Source organism: Dendropsophus ebraccatus, chromosome 7 (genome assembly GCF_027789765.1).
Source record: "Dendropsophus ebraccatus isolate aDenEbr1 chromosome 7, aDenEbr1.pat, whole genome shotgun sequence".
Classification (NCBI taxonomy): domain Eukaryota; kingdom Metazoa; phylum Chordata; class Amphibia; order Anura; family Hylidae; genus Dendropsophus; species Dendropsophus ebraccatus.
This window is the reverse complement of record NC_091460.1, coordinates 107,670,774-107,690,677: the sequence shown is the minus strand read 5'-3', so window position 1 is coordinate 107,690,677 and position 19,904 is coordinate 107,670,774. Positions and strand designations below refer to the sequence as shown.

General features: G+C 42.5%; 1 protein-coding gene across 2 annotated transcripts in view; it reads left to right on the top strand.

Moving 5' to 3' along the window:
* Nucleotides 1–1,027: 1,027 nt before the first annotated feature.
* BMP2K (BMP2 inducible kinase) overlaps nucleotides 1,028–19,904 on the top strand; it is a 130,975-nt gene continuing 112,098 nt past the window's right edge. For both annotated transcript variants that reach the window (XM_069978104.1, XM_069978103.1), the window contains exon 1: nucleotides 1,028–1,564. In XM_069978104.1, the coding sequence (XP_069834205.1) occupies nucleotides 1,399–1,564 (166 nt within the window). In that variant the 5' untranslated portion in view covers nucleotides 1,028–1,398. The remainder of the gene's footprint in view (nucleotides 1,565–19,904) is intronic.

Genomic DNA, 19,904 nt, shown 5'->3' with positions numbered 1-19,904 from the left:
AATCTAAACGATAATCATTCGGTTGAAATGCAGTTAACGATTAACGACCGAACGAGAAATCGTTGATCGCTTTATAAGACCTGGACCTATTTTTATCATTGCTCGTTCGCAAACGTTCGCAAATCATAAGACGTCGTTCGGACGTTCGCAGTAGATACGAACGCAATAGCGAAGAAAAAACGATCGCAATTACGATCATAAGTAACGATTATCGTTCCATGGACATGAGTGAACGTTTTCAGGTCTTTCGCAATAGCGGTCGTTTGAGATCGTTAATCGTTACCGATTATGCGAACGATAATCGTCCAGTAGAATAGGGCCCTTACTGTATGTGTGCACAGATGCTTATTCTGTCATCTGTATGCTCACAAGCCCCTCCCAGGCAATTTTTGCCCACTATTTCAGCTGCCATATACATTTATTTTTTCTCTCTTATTTTATTCTCATTTTCTGGCTGTGCTCTCACTTGTTAGTGCTGAGCTCCTTTTTTTGGCTTTGACACCCAGAATCAGCCTGGACTCCTGCTGGACTTGTGCCCGATCAGTCACCCAAAGTCATTCAACCGTTTGAAAAACACCCGTTATTTATTCTAATCAGTCGCCATCTACCTGCTCTGATGCCACCCTGGATGCCCAGGATGCCTTTGGGCTAGGTTAGGGTTACCCACATTGTATACGAGTCTTCCTTTAAGTCATTTAACCCCTTCCTTCCCACTCTTGTGTGCCCACTTTGTGCTGATCTATTGCAGCTTTTCTCTCTCTTCCTGAGGCATTAGACTAGACACATGCAGGGGGCGTCCAGTGGAGCATTGTCATGTACGGTACGTGTACTCCCCCCACCCCTCTCCCCCTGGCTGTCAGTTTCCTGGGCGGACCCGGGGAGGAGCAGGCGGCGGCGGCGGCGGCGGCAGCAGGAGGAGGAGGAGGAGGTTTTTGGCCTCTGAATGGATGAACTTCGGATTCTCCTCTTCCGTTTCCAGCACTTGAGCAGCCCGAGAAGCCAACAACAACTAGTAGTAGTGAGCGATCGGGGGCAGAGGAGTGCGGGCGGGAGGAGGGGGGCACAGCAGCTTAGCTTCCTACCATGGGGCACTGCCTTGTCTGCAGGTCCCCCTAGGTCACAGATGTGAGTGGTTGGTCATTGTGCTGGGCATGCTGCTGGTGCAGTGTGCCACCCTGATTCCCACCACCTGTATTGTGTATGTAGGCAGTGCCCTCTTAGGCTGGTACTAGAAGTCACTGTGGTTTTTTTTTTTGTGTATCAGTCTGATCACTGCTGGATGTTAAGCAGCCTTTGTGTGGATGTGACAGCCTTGTGATTGGCCATATCTGCTTGAGTGTGCCAGGGAGCCCGCTTTGGTGCCAGTAGAGCTTTGGTTGCCTTTTTGGTGAAGACATCATGAAGAAGTTTTCTCGGATGCCCAAATCGGAGAGCGGTGGTGGAGGCGGTGGACCAAGCCTAGGTACTGGATCATCTGGAAATTTTGTCACTGGAGGGGTGACTGTGGGCAGAGGGTTCACCGTCGGGCGTCACCAAGTCACTGTGGAAGAGCTGGTGGCAGAAGGTAACCAACCTGTTTTTTTACGTTTTAAATTATTGTAAATATTTTTAATGTTATGTCACAATATTGTAAAGATCTATCATCTGGCATATATATATATATATATATATATATATATATATATATTACTATGTTTCCATCTGCTTCATCCATCCTGTCTATTTATGCGACATCTATCTACTTTCCACAACCATTTATTCCTTTCTTTTTTTTTTTTTTTTTTTCCATTTGCTGTTTCCAAGTTCCAGTTCAGTCAAGTAACCTTGTCCCACTGTGTGATTGTGCAATAGGCAGGGAGTGTGCTCTCACTGTATTGTCATATTGCTATAGACCTATTGACACACAAAGTAGAAACTGCAATAAACTATTTCTGTGTATTATTTTCTGAACATATAAAAGTTCTTTTGGTTACTCACAGGAGACCAAAGTAAGGCCACGTAACAAACAACGGCCGTTGTTGCAGGTTGCAACAACGGGCGTTGTTTATTGACAGCGGCCACTTGAATTGGTGTGTATTGAACAACAGCCGCAGTGTATACACTTTATACACTGTGGCCGTTGTTCTTTGCTACCGCACAGAAAAACTGACACTTCTATTTTGTCCGGCTGCTATTCGGTGAGCAGATAACCTGTGCGAACAATGTAAAGTATGGCTCCCGGCTGTACTTTATGTTGTGCTGTATGGCTAATTGGAGTGCAGGCACACCTAAATGTGCCCAATTAAAATGAAGTGATGTTCACCCAGCTAATACTGCAGAGACATCGGCTGTTTGACACTGCAAACAGCGGACGTATCAAACAACGGCCGATGTTACAGCGTGTTAACATGGCCTAATTGTGTATCTCTTTCTCTAATGTAACCTTTGGGGCCTGGTTGGTCTTTAGAGATCATAGGTTTAAAGATGAGCACAACTGGAGCATGCTTGAGTGCAATACCTAGAAGAAGACCTACAATAAGACCTCCCCTCCTCTTTCAGAAGACCAGATTCTTAATCCACCATGTATTATTGGTTGCTTTTCTCAAAGAGGTTTTAGTGTAATGTGTCTGTTGTATGTCTGACATAGTGGTAGCAAATAGTGTTGAGTGAACCTGTCAAAATGTTCGCAACATTATCAGTACCCGAACGCCCCGCGTTTGATTCCGTGTGGCTGCAGAAGTTGGATGCCTACAGTATCAGTATACATTTCTTCCAGTATGTTGGCGTACACCACAGATTAATTCCTTATCTAATGTGAACATAGCTTTACACTACACCATGACTCGTGGAGGAGACTGTTTAGCCTTGAAATGTTGCCTGCCATCACTTTGGAGCCCATCGTTTATCTCTTGTGGCCCATTCACACTGAATAAAACAGGAGGAATTCCCCAGCAGAGCCCCTGCGCCATGCATTCTGCTCGGAATCCCACCTGCCTCAGTGTGTCCATTAGATGCTGTGTTTTCTTGCTATTGATTCGTTGTAAGCGAATTTTTTTTGTTGTTTATTTTTACATATTGGCCAGTTGATCCACAACTTTTTTTTCCCTATTTACTTGCATTACCACTGTGCTCTAAGGCCACGACAACACACCGTCTTTTTGTGACTGTTTTTTTTTTATTTTTTTTACAGCCGCCATTTCCCGTCCAAATAACGTCCGTTATTTTAAAACAACCATTACTTGTTGAGTGATGGCCATCCTTTGGAAATAACAGCCGTTATTACGGTATGTTCACACTGAGTAAATCAGGTGGAATTCACGCTTGCCGCAGTGTGACACTGCTTCTCTATGGGAGAGCGTGTGCTCCTCTGCTGCCACCGCTCTCCGCTCAAAGAAGTGACATGTCCATTCTGAGAGCGGAGAGCGGCGGCAGCGGTTGAGCACGCGCTCTTCCATAGAGAAGCAGTGTCACACTGCGGCAAGCGGGAATTCCATGTGATATACTTAGTGTGAACATACTCTTATGGTGTAAAATGACAGCAGTCTGAAAAAAAAGTCAGTCAAACAGCAACAAAAAGACGTGTGGTCATGGCCAAAACAGTGTTCGGGTATAAACACACACACCGTATACGCAGCAGATCTGCAGCAGATTTGATGCTGTGTTCAGATCTAATCTGCTGTATATCTGCTGCGTATCGCAGCAGAAAATACGCTGCGATACGGTGTGTTTTTATCCTTCAGGTGCAAAATCCATTTCTAAACCCCATCAGAATCCTGAATGTGTGCACAGTAGTTTACTGCAAATCTCAGATTGTTGAAATCTCTGCAATCACAACTGTGTGACGGATAGTGGATAGAAATAAATGAACCCAGAACAACCAATGGAGGTTCAGCTTCTGTTTTCTTAATTAAATGTGAAAATTAACCATGACCTCTTCTTTTTCTATGAGTCTCTCTTTGTACATTGTAAATGCAGTGGAATATTCATTCAGCTGCTTCTTTGAACATGTCTGTTCCAGTAAAGTCTATGGGATACAACATGTATAGTCCATGGCCACGATCACACAATGTCTTCTTTTGGCCATTTGACTAACTTTCTTGCACGGCTGTCATTTTTTTGCCAAAACGCGATCGGTTTATGCAAATAACGTCTGTCAAACGGCCAAAAAAAGACGCTGTGTGGTCATGGCTCATTTTTGTAAAACTGCTTACTGTGTTCGTACAAAGGGTTATCCAAATGTTTCCATGCACAAAGAGATAATAGACATTTCTAAATCCTGGAGAGCCCCAGTTACGGTGTTTTCCTGTATTACATCCTTTCTTACAGTAATAGATATATACGCTGCTCTTTTAAGGGGAATTTCTATTAAGGCCGAAATATTGACATGAGCATAAAGAGGTACTGTACTAATACATGCTGGGCAGTGCAGTTGTAGTTGCACAGTCCTGTTGAGCCATGTTTATTGCCCCAGTCTTCACTCAGGTGCTTCTTCGGATTTTATACACCCAGACAAATTGATGGAATGGACTAATGGTGCCTTTACACAGACAGATTTATCTGACAGATTTTTGAAGCAAAAGCCAGGAACGGACTATAAACTAAGAACAGGTCCTAAAGGAAAGACTGAGATTTCTCCTCTTTTCAAATCCATTCCTGGCTTTGGCTTTAAAAATCTGTCATATAAACCACCATCTTCACGCTGTTGTACTGACACAGCTGAATGTAGATTTGAGCTACATTCACAGATTCAGTAGTTTTTCAGAACTATATATGATGTCTGCAATCCACAAAAAATTCATCCATAATGTATCCGTCATACGAATTTATTGCTGGTCTGCTAAGAAGGTGAAGGTGATTGTAAGTGGGAATGGTTTAAAACAGAAGCGTCGAACTCAGGTCTTCCAACTGTTACATAAAAGGTTTAAAATGATTTTTTACGGATTTGCGCATGCTTCTTCTGTAGTAATTAAAGATCCGCAAAAATTAGGCATGCTCCTGTTTACTTCTATGGGACAATCTGTGCCAAAATAACGGTCTGTACTAGGGTTCGTCTGCAATTTTTGTGACAGTAACTTTTGCGGATTGCGGATCCGTAAAACTACAGACAGTGTGAACAGCCTGATTGAAATCAATGGGACCTAAATTTGTCTGTGATTGCGGATCCGCATGGCAATTGTGAACAAACCTCTAGTATTAGGGTACTGTGGAATCTGAAGCCTTTGATTAGGGATGGTCCGAACCGAGTTCGGTTCGGGTTCGTACGAACCCGAACTCTCGGCAATGATTTCCGCTGTCTGCCCTCTCCGTGGAGAGGGTGGATACAGCGGGAGGACCGACTGGAAAACTGGGATACAGCCATAGCCATAGGCTGTATCCCAGTTTTCCAGGCGGTCCTCCCGCGTTATCCACCCGCTGCACGGAGCGGGCAGACAGCGGGAATCTGATGCCGAGCGTTTGGGTTCATACGAACCCGAACCTCGGCAGTTTCGGACCATCCCTACCTTTGATACATCTGGGAAGGATGCAGGTTTATCACTTTCATTTCAAGTTTATCACATCCATTTTCTAGCAAATTTCCAAAGTGTTTTATTGTGGCATATCCCTGGTGATGTTTTACAGAAGATGGTATGCAACTCTTGAATGAGTGTGCACAGCGTCCTAGCAACTAGTGAAAATAACCACAGTAAATCTGCACTGAGCTAGTCCTTCCTGTGTCTGTTGGAGATAAGTGTAACTGGAGCGTGCTGAAGTCTGATAACTCGCCATTCGATTACTGGTGGCTGAAGAAGTCGGATGCAGCCTTAGGGCCTTTGCACACTCAGGAAATCACTCGGATAACATGCTGCAAGTTGCGTCACTCGCCGAACCCCCCCCCCCTTGTGCACCCGCTTGATGTTCCGCTGGTCCCATAGGCTCCATTCTATGGTCGGGCGGATTCCATTGTCCACCCAAAGAAGTGACATGTCAATTCTTTGGGAGGACGGCGGAATCCGCCTGACCATAGAATGGAGTCTATAAGATGGGCGGATAGTCAAAAGGGAATGTGCACGGAATCCATGGCAAGTTATCCGCGTGATTTCCTCAGTGTGCACATATCCTTAGGGAGTCCTGGAAAACATGGATACAGCCTATGGCTCACAGGCATGCTCTCTTGTGTTCTTCCACACAACTGATCAGTGCCATTCATACATTTTACAGAAGTGGTGTTACTATAAGGTAGCACTACGCTATTTCCACTACCTAAAAATAATAAATGCTTTTCTGAGCGGGCACCAGTAAGAGTTTACATTGGAGAAAACTGGTGGTCTTTGTAAATGTGACAGCTGGGTAAGTCAGAGAGGGAGCAGCTCTGCTTTCTGAGGAGCAGCCCCCCCCCCTGCTGTGACATCCTTTCTGACTAGCTGAGCATATGGACAGTGATGCTTTTAGGAAACACACCCTTAAACTTTGGAATAAAGTGTCTGCTAAAGAGTTCTTTCTTATTGCAGATCCTGGTGATAACTTATGGGGGTGGAGGGGAGATAGTGACAGTTTTCCATTCTTATGTCTTCTATATAGGAAGAAGTATAAGTACTCATAACTTGTGATTTCATTTGCTGCAGAACCAGAATATGGAGGAGGATACAAGAGGCATCAGAGCCCCTCTTCTCAGATAGTATGGTTACATCCAATCTAGTGTGTGATAACATGCAGTCCAGTACACTGCCCTATACTGGCTTCTTGTAATAGTGATAGAAGCCATAGATATTATGTTAGTTGACATCTTTGGTCCTATCTTTGCCCCCTTCACGCTTCAGTTTTTATGATCAGGAAACACTGATCTTCTGGGCAGAGGCAGCATTATACTTCAGGCCGTAAGAGGCAGCTACAACCCCCAGCACTGTCACTTGCGCGTTTAAAGGAGAAGCAATTTTTTTTATTTAAGTATTGTATTGCCCCCCAAAAGTTACACAAATCACCAACATACACTTATTACGGGAAATGCTTATAAAGTGCTCTTTTCCCTGCACTTACTACTGCATCAAGGCTTCACTTCCTGGATAAAATGGTGATGTCACGACCCGACTCCCAGAGCTGTGTGGGCTGTGGTTGCTGGAGAGGATGATGGCAGGGGGACACTGAGGGACACAGGGCACTGGAGGGACACTGAGCATCCCCCTGCCATCATCCTCTCCAGCAGCCACAGCCCACACAGCTCTGGGAGTCGGGTCGTGACATCACCATTTCATCCAGGAAGTGAAGCCTTGATGCAGTAGTAAGTACAGGGGAAAAAAAAGCACTTTATGAGAATTTCCCGTAATAAGTGTATGTTGGTGATTTGTATATCTTTTGGGGGGGCAATACAATACTTTAATAAATATTTTTTCCGGACTTCTCCTTTAAACGTGCACGTGGGGTGGGGGGTAGCGGCCTCTTATAGCCTGAGGTATAATGCTGTCTCTGCCGAGGAGAGTGCTTAACAGGGCCGAAAGCCAATGGCTAAAACACAGCACAGCATTGAACTGTATGTGCTCCTGATTAGGACTGATTGCTTGTGCATCCAAAGCTGTCTAGAATTCTGGGTTCTCCCACAGGATTCTATGGGGATTATAGGGATAGATGGGGAATGGGGATTATGGGGATAGATTTTTCTCAAGTGTGAAAGGGTCCTTAGGTTTATCTTGTAATCTTACCTATGCATCATGCATCTATGTTAAAAAAAAAAAAAGGGAAAAAAATAATGCTGAAGTAAGAGCATGAGAATATGCTGACATAAGCCTGCAGTGTACTGTATGTGCACTATATATTCTGAGCTGACTAGATAAATCTGATAATTTTGGTCATTTGACACAGAGATTAGCTCTTCAGTCCATCTCTGAACAAGCTGGATCATTGGGAAAATCGATGTGTTTGAGCCCAGTGTTGGCTCTTTCTTTACTATCCGGAGTCTTACAGCTAAGTATCTTGGGATTTACAGTATAACCAGCTGTTATGTCTGCTAAAAGGATCTAGTGGCATGGTGATACAATATAAATATTACATTTGATGTGGCAGCAAGATGTTGTCATAGTTTTTTCATTTCTTGTTATATGAATGTATATTTTGTGCAGATTGCATGAAATTCTCACGACTAGAGATGAGCGCAACTCAAGCATACTCAAGTCTGATCGTGCGGCATTTAAATACCGGTGGCTTAAGAAGTTAAATGCAGGCCTTAGGCTTCCTGGAAATTGTGGGAACTGCCATAGGCTGTATCCTATGTATCCACGCTTTCCAGGACTTCCTTGGGCTGCATCCACCTTCTTCAGCCACTGGCTGATCAATCAGACTCCAGCATGCTCGATTTGTACTCATCTCTTTTCACAATCTTTACATCTACATGCACCTCAGTGTGTTTTTCCGTGGACTATAACTGTAGCACAACCATGAAAATTGGAGTCATAAATGTCCGTGTGTAGCCCCGGCCCTCCATGCATGCTTGTGTTATGGATATGGCATGTTGTCGTTTTCAATGCATATAAACAGAAGACTGGAAACCAGTCTCTATATAATTATTTGTGTTACACAATGTATTCTTGGATTACATAGTCACTTAATACTCAAAGGTGTTCTGTATACCAGTACTAACATATTCTAGGAAAGGCTGTCCATCTACTGTACATACAGACTATACAGCAAGGAAAACTGAGGCCATATGATACTTCATAATTAAAGGGGTTTTCTACCTTTTTAAAATCATCTATTATAAGTTAATGTTAGGGTACTTTTACCTGCGTTGACTTAAAAATAATCGCTGATCCTGTAGATCTGTATTCCTTTATACAGCCTTTATGTAGCCCAACTGTTTTGCAGGCAGGGTCACAAGAGCGATCACTGCCCTTCCACGTTTAACAGTGTTGTCCTCACATTCCCTATTACATAGGGGATGATGATTTTTAAGCCTAAACTAAAATGATTTTGTCTCGTTCATTGGCTGATCACTGGGCTATTACACAGGGCAGTATTGTCTTGTGTGTCTGTGTAATAGGGCCAACTGCAGCAGGGCCAGCTGGCTAGTAAATAGTATGGTGGCCTCCCAACTTTTCCCTGGCAGATGATGTCAGGAAAGAAGTGTCGGACATACAGTGGTGCCTTGGATTACGAGCATAATTCGTTCCGGGACCGTGCTTGTAATCCAAATCCACTCTTATACCAAAGCAAATTTTCCCATAAGAAATCATTGAAATGTAGACAATTGGTTCCACACCCCCATAATCATTATAGCAGCAGTGTGTATAGCTGAGTGTGAGTGCAAGCACATTATAGCAGCAGTGTGTATAGCCGAGTGTGAGTGCAAGCACATTTTAGCAGCAGTGTGTATAGCTGAGTGTGAGTGCAAGCACATTATAGCAGGAATGGAGAGGATGGGAAACACAAGGACTGATAGAGACTGCAGGGAGCATGAAGGAATGAGCAGGGCAGATGTGGACACAGTATAGCAGCACTCTCTGTCCGGGGAGAGAGGGTTAAAGCTATAAAGAGATTACCCCCACAGTCCTGTCCCCTGATGCAAGCCCCAGACTGAAGTGGATCTGCTATAAATTGGAAGGTGAGAGAGACTTCCTGGGTCAGAGTACTGTGCTGCAGACCCCGCTATGCAGGCCATGCCCCTCCCCCACTCACGCTCCCACCCAATACCAGGAGCTCTTAAACCAAGTTACAATTTTGAAAAACTTTGAGCTCTTTTTGCAAAACGCTCTTAAACCAAGTTACTCTTAAACCAAGGTACCACTGTATTGGATTTCAACCGCCAGATCCTATTGTTCTCAGAGAGATAAGCTGCCACCACAGCTGCCTGGCAGCATCTGAAAAGACTTTTACATGGGCCTTAAGTTGCTGCGAACACCTCTTCGGAAGATAATTGGCCTATGTTAAAGTAACAGTGATCAGCTGATGAGTATGAAAAACCCTGATCTTTGGCTGATTTGCATCTTTTTGTATTGCGGTAAAATGTATCACTATCAGCCACATCTTTCTGTGTAAAGAGGCTATGTGCGGTTGATAGAAAAAGGAAATTGACTACATGGATATGTATATATCTTTACACATCTTCAGAACTTTTGTGTGATCTGGCATCCCGCTCTCCCATCCTGGGTTTTTTTCTTTTTTTTTTAGGCCGCTGCCTCCGGCACAATGATTGACACTCATAGAAGGCGGGGCCAGAGAGCGGGGAGCCGGATCACACAGCAGCACACTAGGTATGTATGTGCTGCTGGTGATCTGGAAATTGACAGCACAGACATATGCACATCTGTGCTGTCAGGTTCCATGGCCGCACAAACAATACAAGGATCATTCATGCAGCCCAGCTGCTCCATTTGTTGTGCTGTGTAAGGGCGTCCTTGCACTGCCCCATATTGGCCAATGTAAAAGAACCTATAGGATATTGGGAATGGTTGGTTGGTCGTGTCTGCAGAGGCGTACACCCGGTGACCTTTATACCATAATTTCTACAACCACCTTTTGTAAGATGTTGTCAGACAGAACATCCCTAGCAAGCGTAAGCAATCTTTACCACAAAACCAGGTTGGCACTAAGGTGAAGGGGGGTAGACAAGGAGCCTTGGCAGCACTTATACTATCTTATAATACTTGCCAATGTTAGATTTAAAATAATGTTACCTGAAACATAACTTGCCGAGGGGTTTGTGCGATTGAGACTTTATTTGTAACTATACTCCATGAAATATCTTTAAAAAATGTGAGAAATGCTGAGTGTGACCCTTGGGAATTGTGAGCGTGACAGGTTCTGCGCACTGATATTGATGTTGTGCAATCATGGGGTGATATATAGGTGAACATACACATTCATCTTTGTATATAAAGAACTATGAAAAACTTTTCTTTTAAATAGAATGTTTACTTTAAAAATGTAAATATTGAAAAAAAAAATCCATGTGAGCAAATTCTATTATCGAGTTGTGTTTTATGGCGTTTTGCAGTATCATGTGTCAATCACAAGAACTATAACGCGAAGCTATGGATATTGAGCATTATTGTTCTCTGGAGACAAGGGGCCCTCTCGACTGGGTGCTTTGAGTTTATGAATTGACTGCTTTACTGGGGTCATCTTCTACTGTGTAATTCTGTCCGTGATGATGGTGAGGAGACTGGTGAAAAGTTTTCTGTACAGAACAGAAGTGTTAGCTTGTTGTAAGGCTTGGTGACCAGAATGAATTATTTTTAAATTTTAAATGATCATTGTATCAATGTAGATAATAAGATGGAAAAGTAGAAGAAACTTAACCGGAAACTCCTAAAAACTTGATGTAAAGAACAGGTAATTTTCCGATGACACACTTTCCCTTTAAAGAGACTGTCTAGTATAAATAAAATGAAAATGACAGCCTGCTGTGGTTATAAAATAAAAGAAAATGCTATACTCATCAGTTTTCTGCTCTGGCCTACCCACTTCTTCTACTGCTGCTCAATGACATGTTCTCCCTACTCTCTTGATGAAGTACTTAAAGGGATACTCCGGTGTTTTTTTTTTTTTTTCTAATACAGATTTGTAAATTACTTCTATTTAAAAATCTTAAGTATTACAGTACTTATCAGCAGCTGTATGCCCTACAGGAAAAGTTATATTCTTTCCAGTCTGACGGAGTGCTCTTTGCTGCCACCTCTGTCTGTGACAGGAACTGTTCAGAGCAGCAAATGTTTTCTATGGGAATTTGCTACTGCTCTGTACGGTTCCTGACATGGACAGCAGAAAACACAGTGTCATACTGGAAAGAATACACCACTTCCTGCAGGACATACAGCAGCTGATAAGTACTGAAAAGCTTGCGATTTTTGAATAAAAGTAATCTACAATTCTGTATAACTTTATGACACCCGTTGAGTTAAAGTTTTTTTTTTTTTTTTTGCCGGAGTGCCCCTTTAACACGCTGCAGTCTACCATTGAGGCTTATGATTGGCTCCTGTGTGCCTGGATTGTCATCAGTAGAGTGTGAAGAGCAGGTAATCTATGGGAAGTAGACAGGAGCAGTGGTGTGGACTGGAATAATGGTGCTGAATTCGAAAAGCAAAAGACAGGTGAGTACAACGTGTTTAATTATTGTACCTATAGAAGGCTGTCTTTTTTTTTTTTTTTTTTAATATGTAACTTTTTTCAAAAACCTTTATAAGTGGAACCTGTAATCTTCAGTTTTTTTATGCTGAGCTTTCATGTAAGTCTGCAACATTTCAGAGGAATCATAAAGGTTGGCTGGGAAACGGTACCCATGTCACTGGGGGATGTGGGGGTCCTCTGCCACTTCTCCATGCCCCTTCGTCCTTCATTGATAAGTCTCTCACTTGCTGTGTATGGAGAGAGATCTATCAATCAAGGCCGACAGGAAAGAAGCCCCATTGGAGCCCCATTTCCAGCTAGCTCTCAAACTATAATTCCTCTGAAACGCTGCAGGCTTTCCAAGTGGATCATTCATCATTATAATAAGGGAACTTGTCAATGCTTCAGCTGATCCTTTCAGTAGGTGTTTGCAGCAATTGGTTGGACTCCTAACACTCCGAGAGGCTTCTACATAACTCACTCACCTCTGGTGTTGGTGACCACCTCGGGCCAATAATTCTTTAAATAAGGACTTCTTTTAGGCATCTATGGTCATCTATACATCTTATTCTTATAGCCTGATAAATTTCACAATAAGGTTTACATACTCAGTTTTGTGATTTTTTTTATTTTTTTTTTGAAAACTGACGTGTTTGTGTTTTGTTTCATCACATCAAGAATTCTGGGAATTTCTCTTTGAATAATCCTTGCCTTGAAGCAATCTTTAGTCGTTGTACAGTGTGATTTGTATGTTCCAGCAAAACATATTTGTTTGATTTATTGTGTTTTTTTAAAATCCTTGTTGATAAAAAGGACACAATGAAATAAACATTGAAAATGTCCAGGCTGAGCAAGGGCATTCTTGTACGCATGCCTCCGCTCCCTAGATATGCGGTCATGGTTGGCATCCACTATTGATATTCCTTTTGTTGGCCTTTTTTTTCTGCTTCTGTATTATAAGCACATTACTAATTCATAACGGGGATGATGTCTAAGCTAATGGGAAATCATTTGTACTGTCATCAAACTGCAGAGACGTCTGTAACTTGTAGTTACAAGCCTGAAGAAATGCTGCAGCCATATGGAGAAGTGTAAGTGATGAAAAGGATGCTGTAATAGAGGTCACAAACCAGGGTTCCCCAGCCAGGGTTCTGTCGGGTCTGGTTAGTGGTTTTCTGGGAAAATAGTTAACAGTAGGACCTGTCATTTTTATGGTAAGTATTAAGTAGGGTTAGTAACTGACTGAGCACACTGCCACTACGAGACGAGTCTCGGAAGTGCTGTTAGGAGTGTTCACCGGAGGACCTGAAGCCACCACAAAAGGACCTGGGGGGAGCGTGGATAGGTGAGAATAGGCTCTTTATTATGCTATTTATAAAACATTTTAAAGGGCCGGACTCCATCATGGTAAGCACTGATCAGGAAGCCTTTCAGGAGGCTTCTGGAAGCCATTAGGTTTTCCTGGACGTGAAAATGGAGACGTAAAAAAGAAATCAGACCACTGCATTTTGCAGCAGTGTCGTTTACCGGCTTCCCCTTCACTCTACGTGTGCACAAGTGAGGTCACTCATGCACCACATGGCTGGGGGTTAGTACTTACCTCTTGTGGTCGGAGGTGTAATGCTGCCTCCGGCCACAAGAGTGGTTGACAGGGTCAGGAGCCAATGGCTTCCAGCCTGGTCAGTCACAGTGCCACTATTAGCTGTATGCATTCCTGATTAGGAGTGTATAAAGTTAAAGGGCACTTGCCCGGGTGCTGGCAATGGCCCGGGCTGCTATGCAATCCATCTGGACTTCTTGAGAGATTCCTGATGTGCCTTCAGAGCTGTCCAAAATTCTGGATGTCTCCATAGTGTTCTGTGGGGCATCCGTGTGGGAATTTCAGACAAATATAGGACATGTCCTATACTTTCCAGAGCTCTTTTCTGGCATGGACACCCTCCAAGAAAAATGTTGAAGGGTGTCCATGGCCAATAGTACCTTATGGGTCTGGAAATTTTCCTGGATTTCTTATCAGGACATTTCTTGGACGTGTGAAGGGGACCTTAGGTGTTAAAAAACAAACACCTTAACACCTTTTCTGAACAGATCTTCTTAGATGTTTTCCTTTTAAGACATATGAAGGAAACACATACCAGGGTTATACAAAAACCCTATGTGCTGCAGATGCCTAGACATACACCTATGGGTGTATGACAACTGTTAGGCACAAGATGGATAGAGTTCCCCTGTAGCTGCAAAGAAAAAACGAGTTCTTTATCGTTGGGGAGCACACTCAGCAAGTAGCTTCTATCTGGTCAGCATCCAGGGGAAGGAAGTTGCAGTGGATGAACTTATCATCCTCAGGCTCGTGGGGCGGCTGCACATTAGTCACAAGATGAGCTAGCTAGGAGGATAGGCTTAGATATACCGCAGGAGATGCTGTACTCATTATAAGGTATCTAAGCAGGCGTCGTATCTCCTTTCCTTTATAGAAGATACAAATGCTAAAGAGGGAAGCCTGAGGTGTAATGACTGGTTCAGATTCCAAGCATAAAAAGGAGCCAGCCTTCACGTGCTTGATATCATTTCATTTTCCACCCACCCATAGAGCCGTGCTAGAAATAATTAGCATCTGGAAAGATTTTGGAGCATTTGTCAAATGTGAAGTTCTCACTCATCCGTACTGTACCAACGTGACATGAAAGAAAGCCGGAGTACCCCTGCAGTCTTATGCCCACTTCCTTGGCCGGCAGCGTGGTTCATTTTAAGAAGATTAAGCACAAGTTGATATGATTTAAATTCATCCAAGTCTTTCGCTCTGAGCTATCTTTGCAGAATCTTAATTGTCTTTGCTTCATGCAGATTTAGCTAAACTTTTGCCAAATTTGGTCATTTCAGGTTTTCCGCAGCCCAAGTGTTGGCCTGTAATCCTCCCGACTTATTGTTGTGCATGCTATATGAACTTCTCTTTACCCATATGTGAAGCATTTGTTTTGCTGAAGGTTCTTTTTACATTTTTTTTTTTTTTGTACTTGTCCGGATATTGGTTTGTGCAGATATTTGCTATTGTCATGCCTTTAGGCTACGACAGTAACAACAAGGATGTTTGGCTTTAAGTCGATTTTGTCTAGGCAGCTCTTCTCTCTTCCCTTTGTACATCAGCAGTTTAAGTCCATTTCGTAATCAGGAAGTTGAGAAAAACTTTCCAACAGGAAAACCTAAGCTTCCGTACTCTGTACATGATACCAGAGGCTGATCGGACATTTAGGTTTCATGTGGACAGCGCTTGCAATGTATAAGCGGAAGGATAGGCAATATGACTGCTGTAACCGCTCACAGGGCTTGCACCCAACTTTCCTAGAGGCTTGAACAGCAAATCTGCCCAATTATAACAATGTTACCCAGCAGATTTACATACATGAAAAATAAGAACTATAGTTATAATAATAATAATTTCTTTATTTAGCACCAACTTATACTGCAGCGCTGTACTTTTCATCACTTAAATTGGTCCCTGTCTTCATTAAAGGGGTACTCCAGTGACATGTATTTATTTTCAAATCAACTGGTGTCAGAAAGTTATATAGACTTGTAAATTACTTCTATTTAAAAACTTCCAGTCTTTCAGTACTTATCAGCTGCTGTATGTTCTGGGGGAAATTGTGTATTCTTACCAGTTTAACACAGTGCTCTCTTACACCTCTGTCTTTAATAAGATCTGTCTAGATCGGTAGTAAATCTCCATAGAAAACCTCCACTGCTCTAGAGAGTTACTGTCACAGATAGAGGTGGCAACAGAGAGCACAGTGTGAGACTGAAAAGAATACAGTACTTCCTGCAGGACATACAGCAGCTGATAAGTACTGGAAGACTTGAGATTTATATATAGAAGTAATTTAAAAATCTGTGTAACCTTCTGGCCCCTGTTGGCTCACAATCTAAATTTATCTATCTGTATGTTATAGTGTGAACAGAATCTGGTTTACTCTAGGGGGCATCTGCATTTTATCAGCTGTTGTATAACTCCCTTCTTGTTGGTGGCCCACATAGACTCCTGTGTGCTCTGTGTCTGTATCCGAGACATTTGTAAGTCCCATAGTTACATTGGATGTTCATGTAATGTGGACTAACCAACCGTGCAGCTTCTGTTGTCATAGTCATTGGCCAAATGTAAAATACAATACATAAGGAAGTTGGGGCACGTCTTGTGTAAATTTGTTTTTACTAGATCTGCACCTCAAGAAAATAAATATTTTGAGTGTTATGCTGTGTATTAGTTATTGTGCTTATTATACAGCTTTCAATACTCGCCTGGCCATACATCATAGTATAATAGTATCTTATGTAACCTATTATTGTTAGGCATATAAAGCCCACAGACAGTAGTCAGACATGCCCTTGTGGAGACAAGCTTTTTATTACAGTATGTGTCCTTTTACTGTTTAGTTTGTTCACGGTACAATCTTTAATGCTATATTTGTTATTTTACAAGCATGTTTTTATACCTGTACCCACCATAGAAGATATGCCTGCATACTTCACTGTAATAATGCCATACCCTTGTTACTTATTTTATGGTGACAGATGCATGGCATTCGGAGAAACACAGGCAAGATGACATGAAAAGAGGAAAGAGGGGCAGGAGAGCCCGTAAGAAAAGGCAAATTGTCAGGCAGGGTTTTCCTGTTTGTAAGAGGAAGAGCAGCTCTGAAGCCTAAACCACAGCTTTAAAGGGGAACTTCTAGCAGGTTAGATGACTGTAACCTGCTGACAGTTCCCTAGTGGGCACAGGGTGCTGAGGATGAAGTTATGTCTGATACCGTCATCCACGGCGCCATTCCCATGCAGTTTGTTCTGAAATCCTCTGTCCTGTAAGCCATTAGGAGCACTGGGGGCGGGGGTACCACCCCTGAGCACCGTTACAACCCCCCCCCCCCCAGGAGCACTGGGGGGTCCTAACCACTCCTTCTAATGTTCATCAATGGAGGTGGTCCGGCTGGGGGCAGGTTGGATCGGTGCTCAGGGGCGGTAGCTCCTAAGATTTTATCGGGCAAAGGATTTCCGAATGAACTGCACAGCGCTGAGGATGAAGGTAAGGGACATGCCTTTATCCCCAGCGCCCCATGCCCGTTAGGGAGCTATCAGCAGGGAAGATTCGTCTAACCTGCTGATAGTTCCCTTTACCAAATAAAATACTATAGAAACTAAAATGAATATAAGGAGAAAAAACAAACAAACATATGTTTTTATATTTGGCTAAAAATGATTGGGCCAACATTTCTATATTTTTTTTTTGTTTGTGCCATTGATGGTACTTGATGCCTCAAGAAAAATAAAACTGGATCCTGTAATGGCCTTTATTTATTTGAAAGAGTACTCCTTTTTTTTTTTCAACTCTTACAAATTTGTAATTTACGTCTATTGAAAAATCTCAAGTCTTCCAGTACTTCTCCAGTCCTGCAGGAAGTGGTGTATTCTTCCCAGTCTGACAGTGCTCTCTGCAGCCTCCTCTGTCCATGTCAGGAACTGTCCAGAGCAGTAGCAAATCCCGATAAAAAAACCTCTCCTGCTCTGGACAGTTCCTGACATGGAGAGAGGTAGCAGCAGAAAGCAGACTGGAAAGAATACATCACTTCCTGCAGGACATACAGCAACTGATAAGTACTGATAAAAAGATTTTCATAGGATGCTACTTCTGATTTGTGTCATTCATTTTCTCTAAAGCATATAAACATATAATATATTTGAGGGCCTGTAGCTTATTCCTTTATAAATCCTTGAATTTCTTATTCTTTCATAGAAATTTCTCACAGTCATAAACATCTCTAGAGAAAAGAACAATGGTCCTGGCAGCGTGGGAGGAAGGGAAACCAACATGCTTTCATTGTTGTATAGCTGATTACATAATGTGCTGTAGGATATCCAGTATGGAATATTAGTCAGTGTGACATGTTTGAACGCCGCTTGGTAAATGTTTTTAAGTATGTTCACCACTACATTGCAAAACCTTATCTCAGGCAAGCCATTCATCTGCGCTGTGTTTTTTTTTTTTTTTTTTTTTTTTTTTTTTAAATTAAATGTCCTGTCTCATATGTATGAACTGAGAGGGCTTAGTATTCTTACCACCATTGGAATTGCTGCTAGCTCTCAGGTTGTTTTCCTCTTAAAGGGATGTATATGTATAGTCCCAAGTGGTTCTTTATTATAACAGCCGGTATAATTTTGTTTTTAAATCTGATGGTTTCAGAAAATTTAATACATTTGTAAATTACTTCTATTTAAAAATCTCAAGTCTTCCGGTACTTATCAGCTGCTTTATGTCCTGCAGACACTGGTGTATTTTTTTCAGTCGGACACAGTACTCTCTGCTGCCACCTGTGTCCATGTCAGGAACTGTCCAGAGTAGCAGAGGTTTTCCATAGAGATTTGCTACTGTTCTGGACAGTTTTAATTATGGCCAGAGGTGGCAGCAGAGAGCGCTGTGTCAGACTGTACCACTTCCTTCAGGACATACAGCAGCTGATAAGTACTGGAAGACTAGAGATTTTTTTAAATATAAGTAAATTACAAATCTGTATAACTTTTTGGGACTAGTTGATTTGAGAAAAAAATGCCCCTTTTAATATACATAAATTTAATGCTGCAATGTACGCCTTTTTTTTTCAATTGAATTTCAGAATGGTGAAATGATTTGATTTCTTTCAGTGACCTTTTCCCCAGTGTTTTCAGCCATCTCTGTTTGGTACATTACTATACAGTAACATTCCTGTTATTCTGCAACTTAGCCCACATAGCTTGATGTGAAATCAATGAGGTTGGATGTGCCAAGAATATTGTAACATTTCATTCCGGCTGTGGTTCTCATTTTGTGTCACGGTTTTTCCATTAAAAAAAAAAAAAAAGAAACCATGTTGCATGCCAAAACCCTAAAAACTGCTTATTTTACTAGGTAAAATGTGGCCTGCTGATAATACATGGTTAACTTAAAGGGAAACTATCAGCAGGTTAGAAGCATTTGACCTGCTAATATCTCCTTATAGTGCACGGGGCCCTGATGATTATGGGGAGCTTCCTATTTTCACCCTCCAGTGCAGTTTTTGTGTACTTTGTAGTTGAATCCATATGCTAATGGTGCACTGGGGGCGGGGCTACCATCCCCAGTGCACCAATCCCCCTTAGCCAGCCTGCCCCTTCTAGTAAATATTGGGGCAGCTCTCTAGGGTGACTTCATTGGTAGTCCCGCCCCCGGTGCGCCAAATCCCCTTATTAGCATATAGATTAAACTACAGAGTCCATGAAAACGGTGCTGAGGATGAAGGTAAGAAACCTCCCTTCATCCTCAGTGCCCTGTGTTCCATATCAGCAGTTAGATGCTACTAACCTGCTGACAGTCTGCCTTTAAAGCGTCTCTGTACCCACAATCTGACCCCCCCAAACCACTTGTACCTTTGGATAGTTGCTTTTAATCCAAGATCTGTCCTGGGGTCCGTTCGGCAGGGGATGCAGTTATTGTCATAAAAACAACTTTTAATCCTACAGCGCTGTGTCTAACTGCCGGGGCTTACATTTGTATATGCATTAGGCTGGCACCACCTCTCCGTCCTTCCTCCCCACCCTCCTCAGCATTTGGAATGATCCAGGAAATTTACTGCTGTTTGAGCTTTGACCATAGAAAAAGAACAATAGGCATGTACTATGATGGTACACCGGCACACCAGAATGTTGGATATATAAAAGTACTTTATTAAATCAGGTACAAAGATACAAATAAGAGGGTCCCCATTAAAAACATTTAAAAATCCCAAAAATACTCCAGGGAAAGGACTAGGTATAATGCTATCCAAGGTGGCAACCCCATGTACAATACAATA